Source organism: Myotis daubentonii, chromosome 3, assembly GCF_963259705.1.
Source record: "Myotis daubentonii chromosome 3, mMyoDau2.1, whole genome shotgun sequence".
Classification (NCBI taxonomy): domain Eukaryota; kingdom Metazoa; phylum Chordata; class Mammalia; order Chiroptera; family Vespertilionidae; genus Myotis; species Myotis daubentonii.
The window spans coordinates 156,802,749-156,825,008 of record NC_081842.1 but is presented as its reverse complement, the minus strand read 5'-3'; the positions used below and the strand labels follow the sequence as shown (position 1 = coordinate 156,825,008).

The 22,260-nt window shown below is 39.4% G+C and overlaps 2 protein-coding genes across 2 annotated transcripts; one reads left to right on the top strand and one right to left on the bottom strand.

Annotated features, from left to right (window-relative positions):
* Nucleotides 1–970: 970 nt before the first annotated feature.
* Nucleotides 971–12,937, top strand: RPF1 (ribosome production factor 1 homolog). The gene is made up of 9 exons (XM_059689039.1): nt 971–1,220; nt 3,103–3,159; nt 5,167–5,247; nt 8,181–8,276; nt 8,892–9,045; nt 11,202–11,284; nt 11,673–11,854; nt 12,046–12,172; nt 12,712–12,937. The coding sequence occupies exons 1-9, from the start codon at nt 1,005–1,007 to the stop codon at nt 12,751–12,753; spliced, it is 1,038 nt and encodes a 345-aa protein (XP_059545022.1). The 5' UTR covers nt 971–1,004; the 3' UTR covers nt 12,754–12,937.
* An 815-nt stretch (nt 12,938–13,752) lies between these two features.
* Nucleotides 13,753–22,029, bottom strand: GNG5 (G protein subunit gamma 5). The gene is made up of 3 exons (XM_059689041.1): nt 21,821–22,029; nt 17,170–17,312; nt 13,753–14,056 (listed from the first exon to the last, which is right to left on the bottom strand). The coding sequence occupies exons 1-2, from the start codon at nt 21,899–21,901 to the stop codon at nt 17,187–17,189; spliced, it is 207 nt and encodes a 68-aa protein (XP_059545024.1). The 5' UTR covers nt 21,902–22,029; the 3' UTR covers nt 13,753–14,056; nt 17,170–17,186.
* Between the last annotated feature and the right edge of the window lie 231 nt (nt 22,030–22,260).

The window sequence follows — 22,260 nt, the reverse complement described above, 5'->3', positions numbered from 1 at the left end:
AGTGATCCTGACTCTTCTCTTTCTCTCATCCTTCATTCAATCATCAGGAACTTTCAAATGAATCTGACCACTTCTCACTCCCTCCATTAGCACCACCCTGGTCCAAGACACTGTCATTTCTTCCCTCCTTTCACTTTCTCTCCCCTTAAGTCTATTCTCAAAAGGAGAGTCTGAGTAATGCCTTTAAAATCTGAGTTAGGTCATGTTATTCTTTTTCTCAAATCCTCCAAGAGATCTGCATGTCACATAAAATAAAAACCAAAGTAAAAAATAAATAAATAAACCCCTACACAATCTCTCACTCTTAACCCCCTCCTCCCCTTCCTCTTCTTTCCCATGTGACTCCTGCCCTCCATGGTTCTTCCCAAACATGCCAGGCTTGCTACTGACTATGCGCCTTGCAACTGTGCTTCCTTTGCTTGGACAGCTTTTCTAAGGCTTGCAGCTCTTCCCCCAGATAACGCCACAGTTTACCCCATTATCTCCTTCAAATCTTTGCTCCTGACCGAGGACCAACCAAAACCTTCGCACATGGGGACCACGCTCCAAACTGAGCTACGTTCGTAGCCAGGGGCTATGATTTCCTATTTAAAAGCTGCAACATGCCTTTCTACCCTTCATCTTCTTTATCCTGTTCTATTTTTCCCCCACACCGTGTATTATTTACTTTATGGCTCACCACATTATAGACCTGTAAGCTCATTTTAGATCTCTCTAGTAAAACGTAAATTCTCTACTGAAAAGATTTTGTTTTAATGTTTTGAGGGCTTGAACATAGAAAACGTTCAGTAGAGAATTCCACGAATTCATCATTTTACTGTCCATACAGCTTGGCAACCCCATTAACTTTTTGAAACCTAAATTTCAACACCTTCTTAAAAGGTTAAATGCTCCGCCGGCACTCTACATTTTTTAAAGAACTTCCCGCCCCGGAAGTAAAAGCCTAAGAGGGTCGGGGGAGGAAGCTACTTCCGTTTCCGTACGGACGCCAAGGAGCAAACACCATGGAGAAGACCGGCGGCAGCCGAAAGAAAGGCCTGAAGCGCAAGAGCGCTGCCGAAGAACCTCAGGAGGCTGCAGTCGGTGAGGATGGGGCGACGGAAAGCGGGGGCCAAGCCCCGAAAGCGTCTGCCTTCCCTCCGGGCTTCAGCATTTCCGAGATTAAGAACAAACAGCGGCGACACTTAATGTTCACGCGGTGGAAGCAGCAGCAGCGGAAGGTAGCAGAGGGGCGGAGGCGGCAGGGCGCATGCGCAGTGTCCCTGGCGCGCGGGAGAGGGCGGCGCGGGTGGGCGTGTTGCACTTGCGTGGTCTCCCCTCCCAGGGATCCCAGCCGGAGGGTTGGGCGGGGCTCCCGATCGCCTCGTCCTGCTTTTTGCCGGAGCGGCCGGGTTTCCCTTTTTTACCAGCTCCTGGCTAGGGTTCGTGGCTGAGAATGAAAGCAAGAAGCCCTGCTCGCCCACTAGTGAAAAGTACTCCCTCCTGGCCTGGGAGGCAAAGGCTCCCTCTCCGCGCGGTCCCGTCCGCCTTCAGCTCCGGGTGGTTAATGCCTAAAACCTAATCCAGGCAATGCATAAACTCAGAGTGATGCTTCTCTGATTACTGCGGCCACTCGTACTGAAATTAGTACTGTAAAGTTTCTAGTAATCTTATTACTCCTTTTTATTTTGATATTTCCTTTTTTTTTCTTAAATCTTTATTGTTGAAAGTATTACATATGTCCCCATCCCCTCCCACATTGACCTCTTCTAGCCCGCCCTCCCCTGCCCCTTCCCCTCCCCCCACCCCCCTCAGGCTTTCACCATCCTGTTGTCATACAAGTTCTTCGGTCGATCCTTTCCCACACACCCACCCTTCCCTGCCTTCCCTCTGAGATTCGACAGTCTGTTCCATGCTTCTGTGTCTCTGGATCTGTTTTGTTCATCAGTTTATTTTGTTCATTGGATTTGATACTTGTCTTCCTCTGACTGGCTTATTTCCATTAGCATTATATTCTCCAGGTCCCTGCATACAGCTTTATCCTCATACTGTTCTGTGAGGTAAACAAGTATGGGGAGACAAGCAGATAAAGCCGAAGGTCACAGTGCTCATTTGTGGTTAAATTTCCGTTGAAAGCAAGAGTTTGCTTATTCTTGCACATCATAAAAGCTCACACACATAATACTCTTTATAGGTGCCTGACTCCTCTTACTAGATTTTTTGAAACCCTGGACTGAGCCTTAAGGGCTAACGTGCTATTGGAGTACATAGAAGGAGCATCTAACCAGCCGCGGGCAAACTACAGCCCGCGGGCCGGATCCGGCTGGATCCGGCCGGTTCGGCTGTTCTATCCAGCCCGCGACCCAAAAGAGCGGAGGGTTCTCTTGGCCCCCCCCCCCCCCTTCACCAGCAGCAGTGTTAACATGGCAACGTAGGGAAACAGGGCCGCAGCTCCTTCTTCTGAGTCCAGTTTAAGAACCCATTGTGGCCCTGGAGTCAAAAAGTTTGCCCACCCCAGAACCATTGTGGTGCGGGGGAAGGGTATTCTAGAAGACTTTTGAGACCTGATACATTGAGGCTTAATAAACGCTGGGGGAGAGGGGGAGTATTTTCTGTTGTCAGTTAAGCATTCTGTTCAGAAATCTCCAAAAGATACACATTCACAGTACAAACAATCTTAACTTGCAAGTACTTAATAAGTTTAAAAGCATTTTTTGATTATAAAATATATGGATAGCTATTTGTACTTTTATGGGAAGCAACCTGAAAACAAATCTCCCATTCCCATTTATTTTTAGTACTTTCCTAGAGAAACAGCCAGCATAGCCATGTTTTTCATTAGGATGCGACTTGTTAGAAATGCAGAAAAAAAAATTGGTCAACTTAGATTTTGTTTTTTAAGAAGCAAAGTCATTGTTACAAAAATCGTATTGATTGTTCAGTTCACTTGTTTTACAGTAACTTAGGTATGAAAATCTATGTCAACATTTTAATTTTAATAAATTAGGAAGATTAAAGATTACTCCGTGTAAGTATTCTTAGCATTAGTAATTTGTAGTTTCAGTGTGTTTGTGATCTAACTAATGATCTCTCATTCTTTTTTTCTTTTTTTAAACCTTTTAGGAAAAGTTGGCAGCTAAGAAAAAACTTAAAAAAGAGAGAGAGGCTCTTGGTGATAAGGTAAAGAAAATTTTTAGCCATCTATCTTAAGAAGGAATGCTCCCTGATACTTATGTTGAATGACTTTCTTTTAAAATTTATTTTGAAATATTTCAAGTGTATAAAAATAATATAGCAAACTCCTTTTTACCCTTTACTCCGCTTAAGAAATAATGCATTAGCAAATACTGTTCCAAGTCCCTTGTGTGTTTCTGATTGCTTTTTCGTCCTCAGATAACCACTCACAAAATTGCTGCTTATTGTTCCCATGCACTTCTTTATTACTTTTACTATGTATGTTTGTGTTCCCAAACAAGCACAGTGGTGATGTTTTGAATGTTTTAAAATTTTAACATAAATGTTATGCATATTTTGACTTGCTTATTTTACTTTATGTGTTTGAGAAGTAGAGACATACACATCTCCTTGACTTTGGAAATGGGGGAAGCTCCCTAAATTAGAGCTGGAGCTCTTGAGATTTGAAGCAAAGGTTCTTTGTCAGACAAATACTCTTCTGTTAAAGCATTGGGTGAATAAGAATGAGAGCTGTCACATGATATGAATCTGTGAAGAGGGAGAAGGGGGGGATGGAAGGAAGATGATATGCCCGGATGGGTTATAGCAAAGGAGAGAGCAGAGATAATGCATCAAGAAAACATTTGGCTATTTTTGTGATAAGTGAAATCTTTCTATTGAAAATTTTAAAAAGAACTAAATACTTGCACATTATTGCACAACTAAGTTATTTTCATTTGGTTTCATTTCACTTATAGTTTGTTCTAGGTTATGATTTATACTTGCAAATTTTTAAAAACGTACAACTCTTCCCTCTTCCCCTCTCTTAAGATGAGGTACTAAGAAAGGATAAGTGTTTTTTAAGAAGGGAAAAATATAAAGACTGAAACATTTTGCTTTTTCATGCATTCTCTTAATAGTATTAGGTTAAATAACACGAACTTGCCAATATTAGACTTTCCTGACCTGCAAAATTCTATCAAGCAATATTAGTCTCTTTTTAGCTCTCAATAATCAATTATAGCAAATTAATATGCTGATCACCATTTGAAAATATCACCATTCTGTTTTTTTGTACTGAAAGATGACTTCCTAGAACTGCCTCCTTCAAAAAATGATTTAAAACTTAATATTTGTTTCATAGAATAATAAAAATAAAATCCTAAATGGTTACCAACTCATGCTTCTTCTATCTCTGCTAGTGTACATATACTTTGAATTAATTTTAGTTAGTGTATGTTACAGTTCTGTATTCCTGATCCATACCATTTTATTTACAGTTTTTGATCTAAGCTGAGTATGCATGATTGCTAATTCTAAAAGTATTCCATTATGTTGTTGGATCTTTGTCCTATCTATTCGCTGTTCATATCTATTAAAGGACTTGTATGCATGCATATAAACATAACCATTGGACATAGACACCAAGGGGGTGAGGGCAAGAATGGGAGTGGGGGGATAAGGACACATATGTAATACCTTAATGATTAAAAAAAATATATGAAACTAACAAAAAGAACAATAGTGATACTACATCTTTCTTTGTGTAAATTGCTCCCCCCTTTCATTCCTTACCATAAATCCCCCGTTCTAGAATTACTATTTCAGCAGATAGATTTGTAGCTTTTGTTATATATATTCTGAATAGCTTTTTGAAAGCTATTGGGACAAAGCTACATGTATATTTACTTTTGTAATTTTTTTCCATTTTGTTTGATAACTTTTCTTTTTAGTGGATAGTTATTTTGACCAATATTTTTCTCTCTGCTACTTCTGTCTGTTTTTAAGCCATTTCATCCTATGTTGGCAATTCTTTTAGTACGTGTGTGTTCCTGCTCAGAGAATTAAAAAACCTTTTACTCAGTATTGTCGTTAGGATTGATGTAGCAGTGGGTTGAAATGAGCAACAGATTGTGTTTTGGATTGTTTACAAATTTCTGTTATTCCCAACTGTAATGAAAAATTATTTATGTAAAAATGCTTCTACAACTTAATCTTATTTCTTTTATTTAGGCTCCACCAAAGCCTATACCCAAGACCATTGACAACCAGCGAGTATATGATGAAACCACAGTAGACCCTAATGATGAAGAGGTAACATTAAAAGTCTTAAATAAATTTGGATGGCCACACTTGATAAATTATCTGTTCATATGTTGACAGTTAATTTAAATTACTGTCTGGTGAATTCGTATAATGGACTGATACAGCTATAATGTTGGCACATTATCTTATTTGCTATCAATTGTTTAATAATTAAATTTCCCAGTAATTGCATAGAAAGAGGCAGTGATTTATTTTCTAGGAATTTATTATGTTTTATACCTTTTGTCATTTAATCTCCGTATAACACTTCTTTTTTATATATCATTTGAAAAGTATTTCTCATACTGTAGAATTTTGTAACACCTGTTAAACATTTTGAAAATTAAGGATAATATTTGATGGTATTTTTTGTGTCCTTATAAAACCTTTTGGTTTTAAAATAATCTACTTTTCACATTTTTCCTTTAAAAAATTTGCAGTAGTATAGTCAGAGAATCAAGGTTTTTAAAATGTTGTATATATTTTTAAAATTTTGTTGTTTGCTTTTAAACAATGCTTTTTATCATAATTCTTTTACATACCTCCTAATATTCATTCAGTCAGTCTTCCACCAAATGTTTTATTAATTTCCTACTGTGTATTGAGATTTGTTTTAGGGACCTGGGATCAATCAATACAAATACTCTCACATATACACACAAAATTTCTGCCCACCCAGAGCTTATATTCCAGGAGGAGAGACAAACAGTGAACATCCTATATAATAAAGAGCTAATATGCAAATACTCATTACGCCCTCACGCCCTTGAACAGGAACTGCTCAGACACTCAACACTGGAGAGAGAGGAATGAGGACCAGCCAGGCACAAATGAGCTTGCGAGAGAGGAATGGGGACCAGCCAGGCTGCAGCCTGGGAGAGGGACAAGCCACCCACCCCGCAGTCTTGGGCACCAGAGACTGCGCCTGAGGTCTGGGAGAGGGACAAGCCGCGTGCCCCGAGGTCCCAGGTGCCTGCAGTTGTGGCCCGGGCAAAGCTGCCCGCCCATGGTCCCCTGCGGCTGTGACTGACCCAGGTGCCTGCAACTGGCTGGAGGAGGAATCCTGGGTCCCAGGTGTGGGGCGAGGCAGAGGCGGTTAGGGGTGATCAGGCCAGCAGGGGAGCAGTTAGGGATGATCAGGTAGGCAGGCAGAGGTGGTTAGGGCAATTAGGCAGGCAGGCAGAGGGGTTAGGGGTGATCAGGCAGACAGGCAGGCGAGTGTTTAGGAGCCAGCAGTCCTGGATTGCAAGAGGCAGTTGGACATCCCCCGAGGGGTCCCATATTGGAGAGGGTGCAGGCCAGGCTGAAGGGACACCCCCCACACTCCCATGCACAAATTTTGTGTACCGGGCCTCTAGTAATAAAATAAGTAAGTTGTGATATGTTAGCAGATGATAGGTTACTAGAGTTAACAAATAGGGTAAAGAGGATTTAGGACTAACTGGAGTAGAGTTTGCAATTTTATATATATATACGAGTTTGTATGTGTATTCATTTATTTATGTTTTACATAATTTCAGACTTAATAAGAAAAATAGGAGTTTGTATGTTTTCTTCATCCAGATTTCCTAAATGTTAAATTGTACCATACTTACCTTTCATTTATATTCTTTCTGAAATGCTTGAGAGTAAGTGGCAGACAATAAGCCTCTTTGCTCCTATATACTTTTAGAATGTTTTACCTAATAAGTGTATTTTTTAAATAAACATAGCATAGAGTTATCAAAATCAGACAGTTAATATTGATATATAATATTATCTAATTTGTACAGCTTATCCAGATGTTACCAGTTGTCCCAATGATGTCATTTTTAGCAAAAGAAAAATCCAAACTCATGCATTTTATTCTATTATAATGACTCTTTAACCTCCATTAAATTGTAACAGTTCCTCAGACATTCTTTGCTTTTAATGACATTGACATTTTTGAAGAGTACAGATCAGGTAGTCTTGTAGAATGTCGCTAAAAATGATTTGGAGGTTTGCTCATGATTATATTCAGTTATGTACTTCTAACAGGAATACTACAGATGTGATGTTATGTTCATTTCAGTGCCTCTTATCAGGACTCATATATTAGTGATTTTCCCATTACTGGTTATGTTAACTTTCATCACTTTTATTAAACTGCCTGCCAGGTTTCTCCCATTATAACTACAGTTTTTCCCTTTGTAATTAATAAGTATTTGGGGGATAGATACTTTGAGATTATATAAATAAATGTTACTCTTCAAACTTTTAATCAAGATTTTGCAATTACAAATAATTTTTTCCAGTCTGATAGGTGAGAAATTATATCTCAGTGTAGTTTTAACTTGCTGTTCTCTTGTTAAAAATGAGATTGAACATGTTCTTTTTTTGAAATATGTTTTTATTGATTTCAGAGAGAAGAAGAGGGAGAGATAGAAACATTAATGATGAGAGAGAATCATTGATCGGTTGCCTCCTTCGTGGCCCCTATTGGGTATGGAGCTTGCAACCTGGGCATGAGCCCTGATTGGGAATAATGGAACTGTGACCTCCTGGTTCATGGGTCGACACTCAACCACTGTGCTACACTGGCCGGGCTGAACATACTTTTTTTCCCTGTCTTTTTAGTCAATTATTTGTTCATGTCTCGTGCCCATTTTTCTGTTGGTTTGAGTTGCAGTTTCATATACAGCGGTCAGGGTAGGTTTCATTGAGATGACTTTTAGCAAAGACTTGAAGGATATAAAGAGATTAGCCATCTTTGGGTGAAAAGTACTTCAGGATGGGGAAACAGCCTATGCAAAAGCTGTAAAGCAGGAGCGTGCTTAGCATGTTTTTTGAAGAAAAGCAAAGAAGCTAGCATGCTGAAATTAAGTGAACAATGGGGGAGAGTTGTAGAAGAGGTCATAAGAAAGTATGGGGAAAGGGAAAGCCAGATCAGTGACTTGGTTAACTTGTTTTTCTGTTCTTAGGTTGCTTATGATGAAGCTACAGATGAATTTGCTTCTTATTTCAACAGACAAACTTCTCCCAAGATTCTCATTACAACATCAGATAGACCTCATGGGGTAATAAATACATTAATTAGTATAGTTCTTAAATTCCTAATTTTCTTTTATTACTTTGACTATTTAAAGGAACTCTGTTCAGAAGAGTTAGAGATTGCCTTAGTGATGCCTGTGAATAAGCTAAATAAAATTTAATATTGGTAATACAGTGTAAGAAATGACTTGATAATTTGCAAGAAATGACTTGTTTTCAAAGCCTGATTCTTCAGGATAGGGTTTTTCAACCTCAACATTGTTAACATTTGGGGATGTATAATTTTTTGTTATGGGGGTTGTCCTGCTCATTATAGATACTTAGTTGCGTCCTTAGCCTCTATCCACTAGATACCACCAGTAATAGCCGTCCCCCACCCCCAGTCATAATCACCAAAAATGTTTCCAGACATTGCCAAAGGTTCCCTGGTGGAACAGAATCACCCCCAATTGAGAACCACTGCTTTAGAATGATCAGCCTTTGGTAAAGGATGGAACTGTTCAGATTTAACTCTTGTCCTAGCATTGGTCTCTATTATAACATTGTCTTATAATAATCATTATGCCTTTCCTGATAAATATATATCACATAAGATTTTTATTCTTTTCATTTTTGAGGATTTTTTTTATTTTGTTTTACAGAGAACAGTACGACTCTGTGAACAGCTTTCCACAGTTATACCAAACTCACATGTTTATTACAGAAGAGGACTGGCTCTGAAAAGAATTATTCCACAGTGCATCTCAAGAGATTTCACAGATCTGATCGTTATTAATGAAGATCGTAAAACACCAAGTATCCTTTGTTTTTTAAGGAAGGGCTTCTATTTTGCATGGTTGATGTTAGAGATTAGCAGTAACATAAATTTTTGCACAGCAGTTAGTAAGTTTGAATTTTGTAGTTTGCTTCTGACACAAACAACATTTAGTAGGAATGTTCTAGAACGGATTCAAGCCCTGATTTAATTTGCAAGAAATGACTTGTTACCTCTCTTAACCCCCTTATAAGATTTGATTAATTTTTTCAATGTGCAAATGATACAGAAATACTTTTGACTGTGCCTCATGAAGTTGAACCTGTGGTGTACCTTTGAAAAGAAGAATTCAAACATTTACTGATAATCTGCTATGTGATAGGCACTAGTATCTGTCAGAAACAGATCTTTCAAGAGCTGATGGATTAGATGGGAAGAAAGGCATTTACGTGACTATAACTCAATTTCAAGTGACAAGTGCTATAGTAAGTAACAGTGAGAACTGAGATATAGATCTTAATTTTGACTACGTAAAATGAGGTGGCATTTGAATTGGGCATTATTGGATGAGTAAACTATTGAAGCTATTTGAAATAGCATGAGTAAAAGAAAAAAATGGTTAATATGTATGGTGTGTAAGAGATTGTATCACTGCCTACCAGTTAGGAAACACCATGAGGAGACAGGTTAGAAAGATAGCTTGGAACCACATTGAGTGTCAGACCAATGTTTTATTCTGTAGATGAGGCTGATAAGAGTGGCTTGAAATTAGCTGTAGCTGTCAAGAATCAAGGTATCTAGTTTGTTTTTTTCACTTAGCATCTGAGGAACTGGTGCAGGTAGTGACACAGCTAAGCCCCATAGCTCGTTACTTGGTTTTATAACCAAGGCCTAAGTCCAGACTTGATTTACAGTCTGTATTAGAAGATGTACTTAAACTGTTGGAGAGGTCATACCAACCAGGCTACTGTTTTAATAATCTAGGTGGGAAATCTCAAAGACATCAACTAAGACAGTAATAGTAAGAGAGAGATGTAGAAGTGAGGAACTTATGTAAGCAGTAGGATTTAGTGGGAGAGGAGGAAATTCAAGATAACCATAGCTTCTACTCTGGATGAATAGGAGTGTTGATTCCATTATAAAGAAGACAGTATGTTTTATAAAACTAATATTATGTACAAATATTTGAAAACAATCAGATTCTCATCTTTTAAGGTTCAGCATTTCAAAGAATCAGGTTGTGCTATAACCACTTGAATATTGTATAGGTCAGTGATGGTGAACCTATGACGTGTCAGAGGTGACACGCGAACTCATTTTTTGGGTTGATTTTTCTTTGTTAAATGGCATTTAAATATGTAAAATAAATATCAAAAATATAAGTCTTTGTTTTACTATGGTTGCAAATATCAAAAAATTTCTATATGTGACACAGCACCAGAGTTAAGGTAGGCTTTTTCAAAATGCTGACATGCCGAGCTCAAAAGGTTCGCCATCACTGGTCTAGGTAGTAATCTTAATTTGCTGCATCAAGGACTTTTAAAGCCTTGGGCTGCCAACCCTGCTAGGTAGGTAGGTGTCTTATATTTCATTCATGGCAGACAATTAGTAAATGGCTATTACTAAGTTTAATTTGTGGTACAGTAATCACAAGAATAAGAGCTTGTTTCTATCAAGAAGAGAATTTAGGAGTCTCTGGTTTTGTGGGATGATCAATTCAAAGCTGGCAGCATATCCTAACCTTACAAACATCAAATGTATATACAAATGTATAAAAGTGCACTTTTAGGGTTATAAGGCTTCTAACATGGAGGTAAACTTATATTCTATTTACAGTGCTATAGTTACTCTTGAATCCATTCCTGTCTTATCATTCCTGCTAGAGTAGTGGATATTAGTTGCTTCACATACTTTAGTTGAATGCTCAAAACACCCTGTAGAAGGGGCTGATGAGCTATTTATCCTATTGTGAAAAGAGAAAAGGTAGGACAATAGGCTAATCCATTTTTCTGAAAGATTTATGTTGATTTATATGTCTAGAGATTGAGGCTTGGTAAGAAAATCTCCGTTAACCCAGAGGAATGCATGCACCCCACCTATTCACTTCGCTACAGATTTTAGGAGCCTTTGAGGATCAATTATTTAAACAATTCAAAATTTAGATTTGAGTTCAATATGTTCTTAGCTTTATGAACAGATGGATTAATTCTGAGTCACTTGCCAAATGGACCAACTGCTCATTTTAAAATGAGCAGTGTTCGTCTGCGTAAAGAAATAAAGGTAAGTTTTAGGCATTTCTTGATTGGCATTGGTCCCCTCATAGTTTTTGCTTTTAAGTAGACTGACTTAGCAGCTGCTTGATTTTACTAATGGCATTTGCTCTCCTAATTAAAGCAATAGTTTTATCTACTGGCAGGTTTCTTGTGAGACTGTCATAATTGAGTTATGGCAGACAGGCAATAACTTTCATTACTGTGAAATGTTACTTTCCTAGAACTTCCCTTTTGGTGCATTCACAGCATACAAAAAACTTTTAGATAATCTTACTTCATGGGTGTAGTAAGCCATTTGTGGTTGTCATTGAGATAAATTTCTCATTTGTCATGGGAATTATAAAACTTAAAATTGCAATGATACAGTTTTGCTAATAAACTTGTGATTTTTCTAGAGAAGAGGCAAGGACCCCACAGAACACGTACCTGAAATAATTCTGAATAATTTTACAACAAGGCTGGGTCATTCTGTTGGACGAATGTTTGCATCTCTCTTTCCCCATAATCCTCAGTTTATTGGAAGGCAGGTTGCCACATTCCACAATCAACGGGATTATATCTTCTTCAGATTTCACAGGTGAGGAAGGTACCTTTACTCCTTGGACTTTTAATCATGAAATACCTGTTCAAGATAAACCTGTTCCTAATGTATTTTGACAGGTATTATATAGATGAGAAATACGTTCTTTTCGACCATCATAAATGTTAAAGAAGTAATAGGTGGGTTAATGCGGACTAATTTCCTCAACTTTTTCTTTACCTTTAAAGATACATATTCAAGAGTGAAAAGAAAGTGGGAATTCAGGAACTTGGACCACGTTTTACCTTGAAATTAAGATCTCTTCAGAAAGGAACCTTTGATTCTAAATATGGTGAATATGAATGGGTCCATAAGGTATGTACTTACTCTAGAAAAGCCATTTAGATGATTTTAAGTATGGGATGAGAAGGAAATCGTGTACTTTTTAAGCTTTGAGTTGTTCTACCTCAAGTTATGCTTCTGAATATCTTCTGTCATGAGCTAAAAACCATTTTCTGATGTGGTAATTGGATCTGGTGATTAATCCTGGTTAATTTGAAGTATCCTAAATATTAATGGTTCTCAAAGTAGGACCAGAAGCATCACCCAGAAACTTTTAAGATGAAAAATTGTTGGGCCACAGATTTACTGAATTAGACCCAGCAATCTATGCATAAGATTGTGCTACCCTGATTCTGGTGCATGCTTGAGAACTATTTTCTATCTAGTAAGTAGTATTTCACTTAAGTGTGATTTTTACTTTAAAATTGTGTATGTTTAACACACATCTATTGGAACTGTAATTTCCAACACCTTTTATATTAAACCTGAAGACTGATACTTCAGTGACAATTTTTAGCATTGTTACCCATTGATTGATTGTGTGCTAACTTTGTTTACTCCCTAATTTTCAGCCCCGGGAAATGGATACAAGTAGAAGAAAATTCCACTTATAAAATACTGAAGGAATAGTACTGGATTTTGCGGAACGGGCCTATCTTGAATTTGTAACAGAAGACTCTTCAAAATGGCATTTACTGATTTCATATACCTTATTTCGTGTCTGGACAAATTACCAAGAGCCATGAATTACCACTCACTGTTTCTGTAGGAAATACAAATAAAAGTATTTTGGTGAGAGTTTAGGTTGCAATTTAGATTTCCTAAAATTTTTTATTTTTAGTAACTGAATAATTTAAGTTGGAATCAAGACTCAATCTAACTTTCCCATATGCACTCTTTTAATCTTTATTGTTGAAAGTATTACTTGTCCTCTTTTTTCCCTATTGACCCCTTCTAGGCCTCCCCCACCCCTCTACCATCTACACTTTCATGGTACATGTGGGCGAGTGGAAAATACAGTGCTCGGTAGATACAATGTAACCAACCCACTGGTTTTCTACCAGACTCTTGGATCTGGCACAGAGTTTTTAACTTTTCTCAATGATTGGAGACCACATGTCTGGGATGTTTTAACATTTCCTTAAGCCTTTCCGAAGGATAAAAATTTTTAAGCAAAATGGTTTACCAAGGACTTAAAGCAAAGTTGCAAATTATTGAAGCCAATCTTTGGTTCCTTTTTTCTTACGTTATACATCATTACTCTCTACTGTAATATTCCATTCAGGAATTGTCTCAAGCTCTGAAGTTTTTCTTATATCTTCTAATGGAATTCTTACATCCAGTCTTTACTATCCTTATTAGGAGATAGGAGATAAAGTAAATAACTTAGGTGTAGTGGTAATAAACCCACAAAGGAGTTTATTAGAAATATTTATTAAAACAAAGTTAGCCCTGTAAATAACTCATATGAGTAGAAACTATTATGAGCAACTTTCTCCTGACTCTTAAAAGCAGTGTGCAACTTACCTTTGCTTTTCTAGCAGTTTTGCAAATGTATGGCATAAAGTTATATGAGAAGAGTTGGTGGAACAAACGCTAAAAGCAGCCCATAATGACTGGGAAAATTGCCATTTAATTTAGGTGTTCAAAACAAACTAATACATAGTGTACTACCAATAATTAGGCAAAAATACTTTTTATACTAAGTATTTTATTTGTATGCTGCTGCCAGTGTATATAAAATAATCATTCTTGTGAAATAGAAATTCATGAAAATTCAGAGAGGTAGATGTTAAGGACTGACAAAAGCAGAAGTTTGTAGAGTATGGCACATGTTATAGGGTAAGCCTTTTGTACAGGCTTCAGAATTAGCTCTCTTTGAATATTTGCCGGTTCAAGAAAAGTGGTTTAGAACACCTGAAATGAGAAGAAAAAAAGTGAGTTAGAGTAAAATATCAAATAATCAATGGATTAACAATAGCACTGCATTTTGTATTTTTACAGCATTCATCTGAATGTTAGTCTATAAAGTACTTTCAATTAAACTAAATCTAGTTTTAAAAACAAAACCAGACACATCACAGGGTTTCTGGAGAAAAACGGTAGGAAATGACTATGGTGTAAAATGTAACCACCTCTTAATTTTCAAAACCACTCTGAAGTATATATCATTTACAGTTTACAATAAGACTTAAAAATTAACTTGCTAAGATCATTGCTAAAATACACTCTGTCTTAATTTACAATGAACAATAGTATTGGGGAGAGCAGTTTGGTAATATCTACTAAGGTAGAAAGTGCAACCACACTTCACTCTTTACCCAACTAAACCTATATACAAAGAGAAACATGTACATGGATACTGTTTATAGTGATATTTTAACAGCAAAGAACCGGAAATAGCTTAAACAACTCAACAGGACTAGATAAACTAAGGTTCATACACAATGAAATACTAGACGGCCAATTAAATGACTAAACAATTTATATGGAGATAAACCAACAAATATATGTAGTAAAAATAAAAACATGGGCATACCACATGTTATCTATGTGGAAAGGTAGGAAAAGTGTATCATTTTAAAACTAACAAGCTAAACTAATTCAGGATAGATACAAGTTCATCTTTGTACTTGAAAATTTGATATATTCCATAACGAAAATGTTCAAGAGGCATAAACAATCAATGGTGGAAAAACAAGTGTTCAACTTAACATTTGATTCAGTGCCAATTATAAAAACAAGATAGGCAGAAAATAGCAAATAGGCTGGCAAGGGCTCAGCATCAAGTTCCAGGTGAAATAACGAAGTTTAATAAAAAGACTAGTGTTAATAAAATTTAAATGTCATTCCTTATTGAATAATTTTACTTCTAGAAATGTACCTTAAATAGGTAAAGTATATATAAATATATAGATACCAACATATTCCCTTCAGTGTAACTTCAAATTTGGAAACTTCAATATTCAATGAAGTATAATTCAGTTACAATACAACCATTGAACATCTCACAAATATTTAATGAAATAAAATTCATAAATGTTTTTAAACAAACTACATACCATAATCCTCATTTTATTTATTTTTTATTGATTGATTTGGGAGAGGAAGGGGGAAGAGAAACACTAATTTGTCCCATTTATTTATACATTCATTTTTGATTCTTGTGTATGCTCTGGCTGAGGACTGAACCCACAACCTTTGGTGTATTGGGACGATGCTCTAACCCAGCGTTCGCCCATCAGTGGTCAGTGGACCACTGGTGGTCTGTGAGGTCCAAAAGGTTAGCGACCACTGCTCTAACCAACTGAACTACCTCTACGCAGGGCTGATCCTCATCCTTAAGAATTTTTTTTTTCTCTTAAAAGGAAATATCTAACAATTGTTATTTCTAGGTATACTGACCATGGTACTTTGTATTTTCCTTAGACCAGCTATTGATAAGTTAGCTATGCTGCTGTTGATAAAAACCATATATTTTTAAATGCTATGAGTATAACGTTTCAACTGTAAATTCTCTGCACTCATGTCACTCACTGTGGGCCCAAGACCACTGGCAGTAGTATAACCCAGAAACTTGTAAGAAACACAGGTTGTAGGACCTCACTTCAGACCCACTAAAATAGAATTTGCATTTTAACAAAGTGATTTATAGGTATATCAAATCTAAAATTTTTTTACATCATATTTTTTCCTAGCCAAAAATGTTTCAATCATCATATCCACAAAGCTGTTTCATTATACTGCCAGGATTAATAACCATTATTTTACTTTGAAACCTGGATTATTATCCCAGCCATATTTAAACACTTTATCTGTAGACTCCTGTGAAATGTAGATTATTAACTGCCAGTTAAGAGCCAGGCTACTTAACAGTACTTTATATCAAATGAAAATAAACCATTTTTTAAGTGAATAGGAACATAAGTTTAAAAAGGATCTTTAACCATAAAAATATGTAATTGCAAAAACTGCCATGAAGAATTAATATTGCCATAAGCAAGGAACTACAGCTTAATAGGAGTTAGACTGTTGAAAAGACTTCCATATGGAAAACCTATCACTCAAAGGTGCTTCCAACCCCCCCCCTCCCACCCCCTGCCCATGTTTCCAAAAATCTTAACCAATCACTGTATTTACTGGAAACATGCTGTACTTATACAGACTTCCTGGGTACTCCCAAATCTACAAAGCGTAATTAGGGAGGGCACAACTATGTAACATGGTATTTTGGGAAGCAGCTTCCTGGACTTTGAGGAGTTAGACTGTTTATAAAGGGTGTGTGCCATACAGAGTGTTTTGGGTTTTTTTAAAGCACTATTAGTTTAAGGTTGCTCCTCATAGGTCAATACTAGTGAGTATACACCCTGACTAAAGCACTATGGCTTTATAAAAGGTAGCACCCTTGGGTTACACTTAAAATGTAACCACAGCATATTCTGGTACATCTCTTTTGGACTAATATGGTTTTGCACACATTGACATTTGATCTGGAAGACACAGATTAAAATTTAGAAGTTAGCTTATTCAACTGTCTCATTTTCTCTTGCATTCACAGCTCCCAATTCTTTTCTATATTGCCCTATAAGTGAATTCTGTTAGAGTAAAAGCATCAGAATCAGTCCAAATCAATTGGTAGTACTTTAAAAGTCATCCCCATAAACATTCTATAAAGTTTAAAAACTATTTGCTACGTACACAAAAATTAGACTAGTGTTTAGGGCCCTCAAAATACACCATTAGGGCCAATGCTATAAAAAGTAACACAGCTTGTCACTGTGATTTTCTAGTAACTCTCCTATATCCTCTTGTATGATTATTAAATCATCTATTTAACCCTCTTTATGGTAAGATAGAAACAATTAGTCTTCATGGACTACTAAATCAGTAAATTCCATCAACCTTCACTTTCCTCACAAAACAAGACTGGAAACTTGCAGTGCCAAACAAAAGTGCATAGAAGCAAATAAAAAGACAACTGGTTATTCCAGCTTCATGCAGTTTTATTGTTTTACTGTAAGGAAACTTACCTTCAAAATTCATTTTACTACAAAAAGGAACAAACTTTCTGGGGTCTGAAGGGATTGGTACTTGAAGATACTCCAGTTAACAGGGGGTCATGTTGAGCATTCTGCAGACAGAATTGTTTCAAATCTGCCGCTGCCTGGGAAACCTATACAAAACAAAGTGGGAGGGAATGGGAGGTGATTAAGAATGTTTTCAGAAAAAGTTTTCTCAAATCTTTCAAAATACCTGCAATAAACATTTCTCTTAACTCAAATTCCATTTATCTGTAAAGTACAGCACATCTTGCTAGTTTATTAATAAGCAGGTTGCTCAAGTGCAACCTTGAAGGGAAGCAGCATCTTACTTTTTATTAAAAAGCAGTACCCAAAGCAGTACACGTGATAAGAGTTTAAGCAAAAAGCATTAAAATTCTAGCAAACTATTACTTCACCTTGAAAGCAATACTGAAAAATGCTACCACTGTGAATGAACATGAAGTTCTAAATCTAAACCATTCAATTCACTGTTTTGGTATCATGCATCATCAGCTGTTTAATGTTACAAAACTGGACAGTGACAGCTTTCTGCTCAGTATCAGGGAACTAAAAGCTGATAGCAAACTTCAGTTAATTTTAACAACTTCACTGAGCAGCCTGCCTGTAAGAAACTGTATTTGCCTTAAATGTGATTTTATTGTTGTTGTTAATCCTCACCCGAGGCTATATATCCATTGATTTTTAGAGAAAGTGGAAAGGAGGGGGAGAGATAGAAACATGGATGTGAGAGAGAAATATCAACTGGTTACCTTCCGCATGTGCCCCATCCAGGCTGGGGATCAAGCCTTCAACAGAGGTACATGCCCCCGACCATAATCAAACCCAGAACCCTTCAGTCCACAGGCCAATGCTCTATCCACTGAGCCAAACTAGCTAGCACCTTAAGTGTGATTTAATAATTTTCATGTGTATACAATGCCACCCAAATAGGACTTAAAGAACTTCTATGGCAGGGGTCCTCAAACTACGGCCCGCGGGCCACATGCAAATACAAATATTGTATTTGTTCCTGTTTTGTTTTTTTACTTCAAATAAGATATGTGCGTGTGCATAGGAATTTGTTCATAGTTTTTTTTTAAACTATAGTCCGGCCCTCTAACAGTCTGAGGACAGTGAACTGGCCCCCTATTTAAAAAGTTTGAGGACCCCTGTTCTATGGCTTTACACTTTACTTTGTTTATAAGCTGTATCATTTAAACATCCTATATAATAAAAGGCTAATGCAAATTGTCCCTACTGGCAGGAGTTCGACTGACCAAGAGTTAGACATGTGCTGACCACCAGAGAGTGTGAAACATGGTGGGTGTCAGCAACGCGGTGCTGGCTGCTGGCAGCCGCTAGCTACCCTACCCGTGCATGAATTTCGTGCACTGGGCCTCTAGTTATACTAATAAAAGGATAATATGCTAATTAGACAGGGTCCACTGGACATCTTCCGAACATCCGACTTCTTTCCAGACAGTTAGGGGGCGACCAGGCCAGCAAGGGGGCAATTAAGGAGCGTCCAGGCGGGCAGTTAGGGGGCAACCAGGCCGACAGGGGGGCAGTTAGGGGGCGATCAAGCCAGCAAGCAGAGGCAGTTAGGGGCGATCAGGCAGGCAAGTGGTTAGGGACAATCAGGCAGGCAGGTTAGGAGCCAGCAGCCCCGGATTTCAAGAGGGATGTCCAACTGCTAGTTTAGTCGAACATCCCAAGAGGGGTCCTGGATTGGAGAGGGTGCAGGCCGGGCTGAGGGACCCCCCACCACCACGTGCATGAATTTCGTGCACCGGGCCACTAGTTTGTATATTTGGTAAGGTGATGCAGGATACAAAAACAATGAACTGAATGGGGTTCAGGTATAGAATATGGATCACTAAAAGATGCCCCAAATGAATAAAATATCCTAAGTCTTGAACTGAGGTTTAGGAAGATGGGAAAAATAATCATTTATTCTCAGTTTTAAGTATCCTCAAGGAAGGTGAGTGCAGTAGTCAGTCCAGCTGGGGTATTTGGCCCTTGAAAGGAGTAAAGAGCATCACAGATGCTCTCTATACCAAGAAAGCCTGCAGATTATTGCTGTACCTGATAAAAGTACATTAACCTGATAAAACGATCCATCATCCTAAGCTGAATCTAAACTCCACTCTCAGAATCTATGTGTATGTTTGGCTTATACAACAGTTCAGGGTAATGAGTTCCATAGGTTTATTTAACAACTGTGTAAAGTAGTATTTTTAAAATACCTGGTAGCAACTACTATGATAAATGGCCACTCTGCTCCCTCCAAAAAAAAAAAAAGGTAGGTATAGAGCTAAAGTGTTACCATTTTTCACAGTCTTATAACTTGATTTCATTCACATTGACTAGCAGCAAAAATACAGTAAAGTATCTGTTAATTTTCTGCCTAAGGTGTAGTAAATTCCAACTTAACTCCCTTTCACAAACTTCTCAAGCACCACTATGTGCCAAATATACTTCTAGACATTGAGAATATGTAAAAGCAACCAGGTCCCTGCTGTTATGGAGCTGACAGTTCAGAGAAAAAGACAGATAAGGTGCTCTAAAGAAAAAAGAATGGTTTGTTAGACTGTGATGTACAGGAAGGTGTCTCTGAGGAGGTGACATTTAAACAACTCAATGCCCCAAAATCCAGCCAAATGACCACCAGTGTGAACTGATCAGTGAGAATTCCAAGGAGTGGGGAAAACAGGCAAAAGTTCGAAAAACCTCACAAGCTGCTAGCCCCTATGGCGCTGTAATGATCACCATCCAGGAGGCTGAAATCCTATAATCCTGGCATAATTACTAGTGCCCCAAAGGTGTCCTGGATTGGCATTCAAGTGTATGGTCACCCTACATAGGGGAGAATTTCTCAAGCACTTGTGACAATTTCTATCAACTGTATTCAAACAAAGGTTTAAACAGTAAACTTGTGCTAGCTTAAAAATATCACTGGTAAAAAGAAAGCATCTAGCACAGTCATGGATAAAAAAAGATGCACAAAATGAAATCAAACTGACCACATTGTGCATCTAAAAACTCATTTAAAGTCTCAAGGTTTGAATGGCACCCTCCTTCTGCCGCGCCCTACCATCAGACAAATTGAGAACTCTAAACCCGAGTCACTTGTGGTGGCTTTGATGTTCCGACCAGAAGCCTCCTAAAGAATTAAGTATAGGATGCAGGCATCATGCTGGGGAGTTACTGAAGGGGCCAAGCTCTTCCTAATGAAGCCCTCGGAGTCCTTTAGTCTGGGGACTTCATCTCATTTTCCTTGGAGACTGGGGCTTAAGGACCCGTACTTAACACTTACAACTTGCAAGCAGCATTTTTTTTTTCTTTTCTGAGCCATTCCATTGTATAATAAAGGCACACCTGACTGTCCACAAATACCACTGGATAAGGTTAAGAATCTGGAGATTAGAGAAACGAATTCCAAACAGCGATGGAGTCCACAGCACTTACAGGACAGGGAGGGGAATCCCACACCAACACTAACGGGAATTTCCCTTCCCTCCTGAGGTGAACACAACTACGTTAGGTTCCTGACATTTCTACTGAAGGAAATGGGCAAATGGGAGACCACTTTATCCACAAGACATTGCGGGGGGCAGTAAAGACTACCCTGATGAATTCAGAATCAAATCATCTTGGAAAATGGCTGCTTCTTTGGACAAAGTGAATGATTCCTATTCTACTCTCGTTTCTTCTTTTAATTACAAGGCGCGTTTCACACGTAAGATGATCTGTACCAGAAAGAAGCCAATCCACTTGGGATTTAAAAAAAATCTGGAGGAACTTGGAATAGCATTTAAATGTCAGGTTATCGCACACCAACACATACAAAAGGCTCCCCCCCCCCCCCACCGCACCCTCCGCCACCCGCCCCAAAATAAAATAGCCAAAGACAAGGTCAATGCTAACCAAATGCCAAAACAAGTAAGACCGGTCCACCCTAACCACTTTCCGGCGGTGTGCGGCCTGGAGGTACCCCCAAGGTCAGACCTCCGCGCACTGAGCCTAACGGGCATGAAATGCACGCTTGGTGCGAGGTTGGTTATACAGGCACCAGAGGTAACCTTACACGCCGGGGCGTTTCAAAAACGAACATATAGCTCAAGTTCTGCAAGAAAGCGTCCTCAAGCTCGGTGGATGAGAGGAGCTGGAGGTAACAATCTTCTGCTACAGGGAGTGGGTTTGGAAAGGTCTGCCACGAAAACAAAAAAATACGTCTGTTCTCAATCATCGGATAAAGCCCCGCGGGGCGACGAGAGGCGGAGGCTGGCAGAGGGACGGGAAGGGTGCGGACCGCGCGGAGGAGCAGCCGCGGGCCCGGCCAGCGCGGAGTCACCTCGCGGGGCGGAGGATGGGGGGGGAGAAGGGGGGTCAGAATGCGGAACGCCGCAGCTCAGCCCGGCCGCCGGCCCGCTTCGGGAAACCCTAGGGCGGAAGGGCGCGCGAACCTGGCCCCCAACCCCAGCGCCGACCCACGTCGCCAAGTCTCTGACGTTCGTAGCTCCCGGGTCGCCCACGGAGGCCGGCGCGCACCCTCAGTCCGCCCGCCCCGGCCAGCTCGGCGGCGATCCCACCGCCACGTCCGCCTTCCCCTCCCCCTCGGCCGCCCGCCCCCACTCACCTTCACGCGGTTGAGCCCGGCCTCCAGCCGGAGCTGTTGGACCACCTTCTTCATAGCGGTGACGCTGGAGGAACCAGACATGGTGCACGCGAGTGCCGGGCAGATTGGTCGGTAGCGGGTCGCGGGTCCGCGGGGGCCAGTCAGCGGGGCAGCGACGCGAGGGGCGGAGCTCAGAACTTTGTAAGTTTCCGGTCCTTCGCACAGCGGCTCCGCCCTCGGTGCGCATGCGCGCCTCCTCCGCGGGCAGTTTCAGCGCCACGCCCGGTGGGACGCGAAAGCAGGGAGGCGGAGACAGAGCGTGAGGGGCGGGGCATGGAGCGTGAGGGGCGGGGCGGAGCGTGAGGGGCGGGGCGGCGGAGACGGAGCGTGAGGGGCGGGGCGGCAGCCGCGAGACGCATGCGCAGACTGGACCAGCCTGCCTCCGGTGCCCGGGAGGCGGC

Excerpts from the sequence above, each read along its gene's own strand:
- RPF1 (XM_059689039.1), top strand. The coding sequence starts at position 1,005 with ATGGAGAAGACCGGCGGCAGCCGAAAGAAAGGCCTGAAGCGCAAGAGC. Across the intron at positions 9,046-11,201 it reads TGAAGATCGTAAAACACCAA|ATGGATTAATTCTGAGTCAC; the intron begins GTATCCTTTGTT and ends CTTTATGAACAG. Across the intron at positions 12,173-12,711 it reads AATATGAATGGGTCCATAAG|CCCCGGGAAATGGATACAAG; the intron begins GTATGTACTTAC and ends CCTAATTTTCAG.
- GNG5 (XM_059689041.1), bottom strand. The coding sequence starts at position 21,901 with ATGTCTGGTTCCTCCAGCGTCACCGCTATGAAGAAGGTGGTCCAACAG. Across the intron at positions 17,313-21,820 it reads CCGGGCTCAACCGCGTGAAG|GTTTCCCAGGCAGCGGCAGA; the intron begins GTGAGTGGGGGC and ends TGTTTTGTATAG.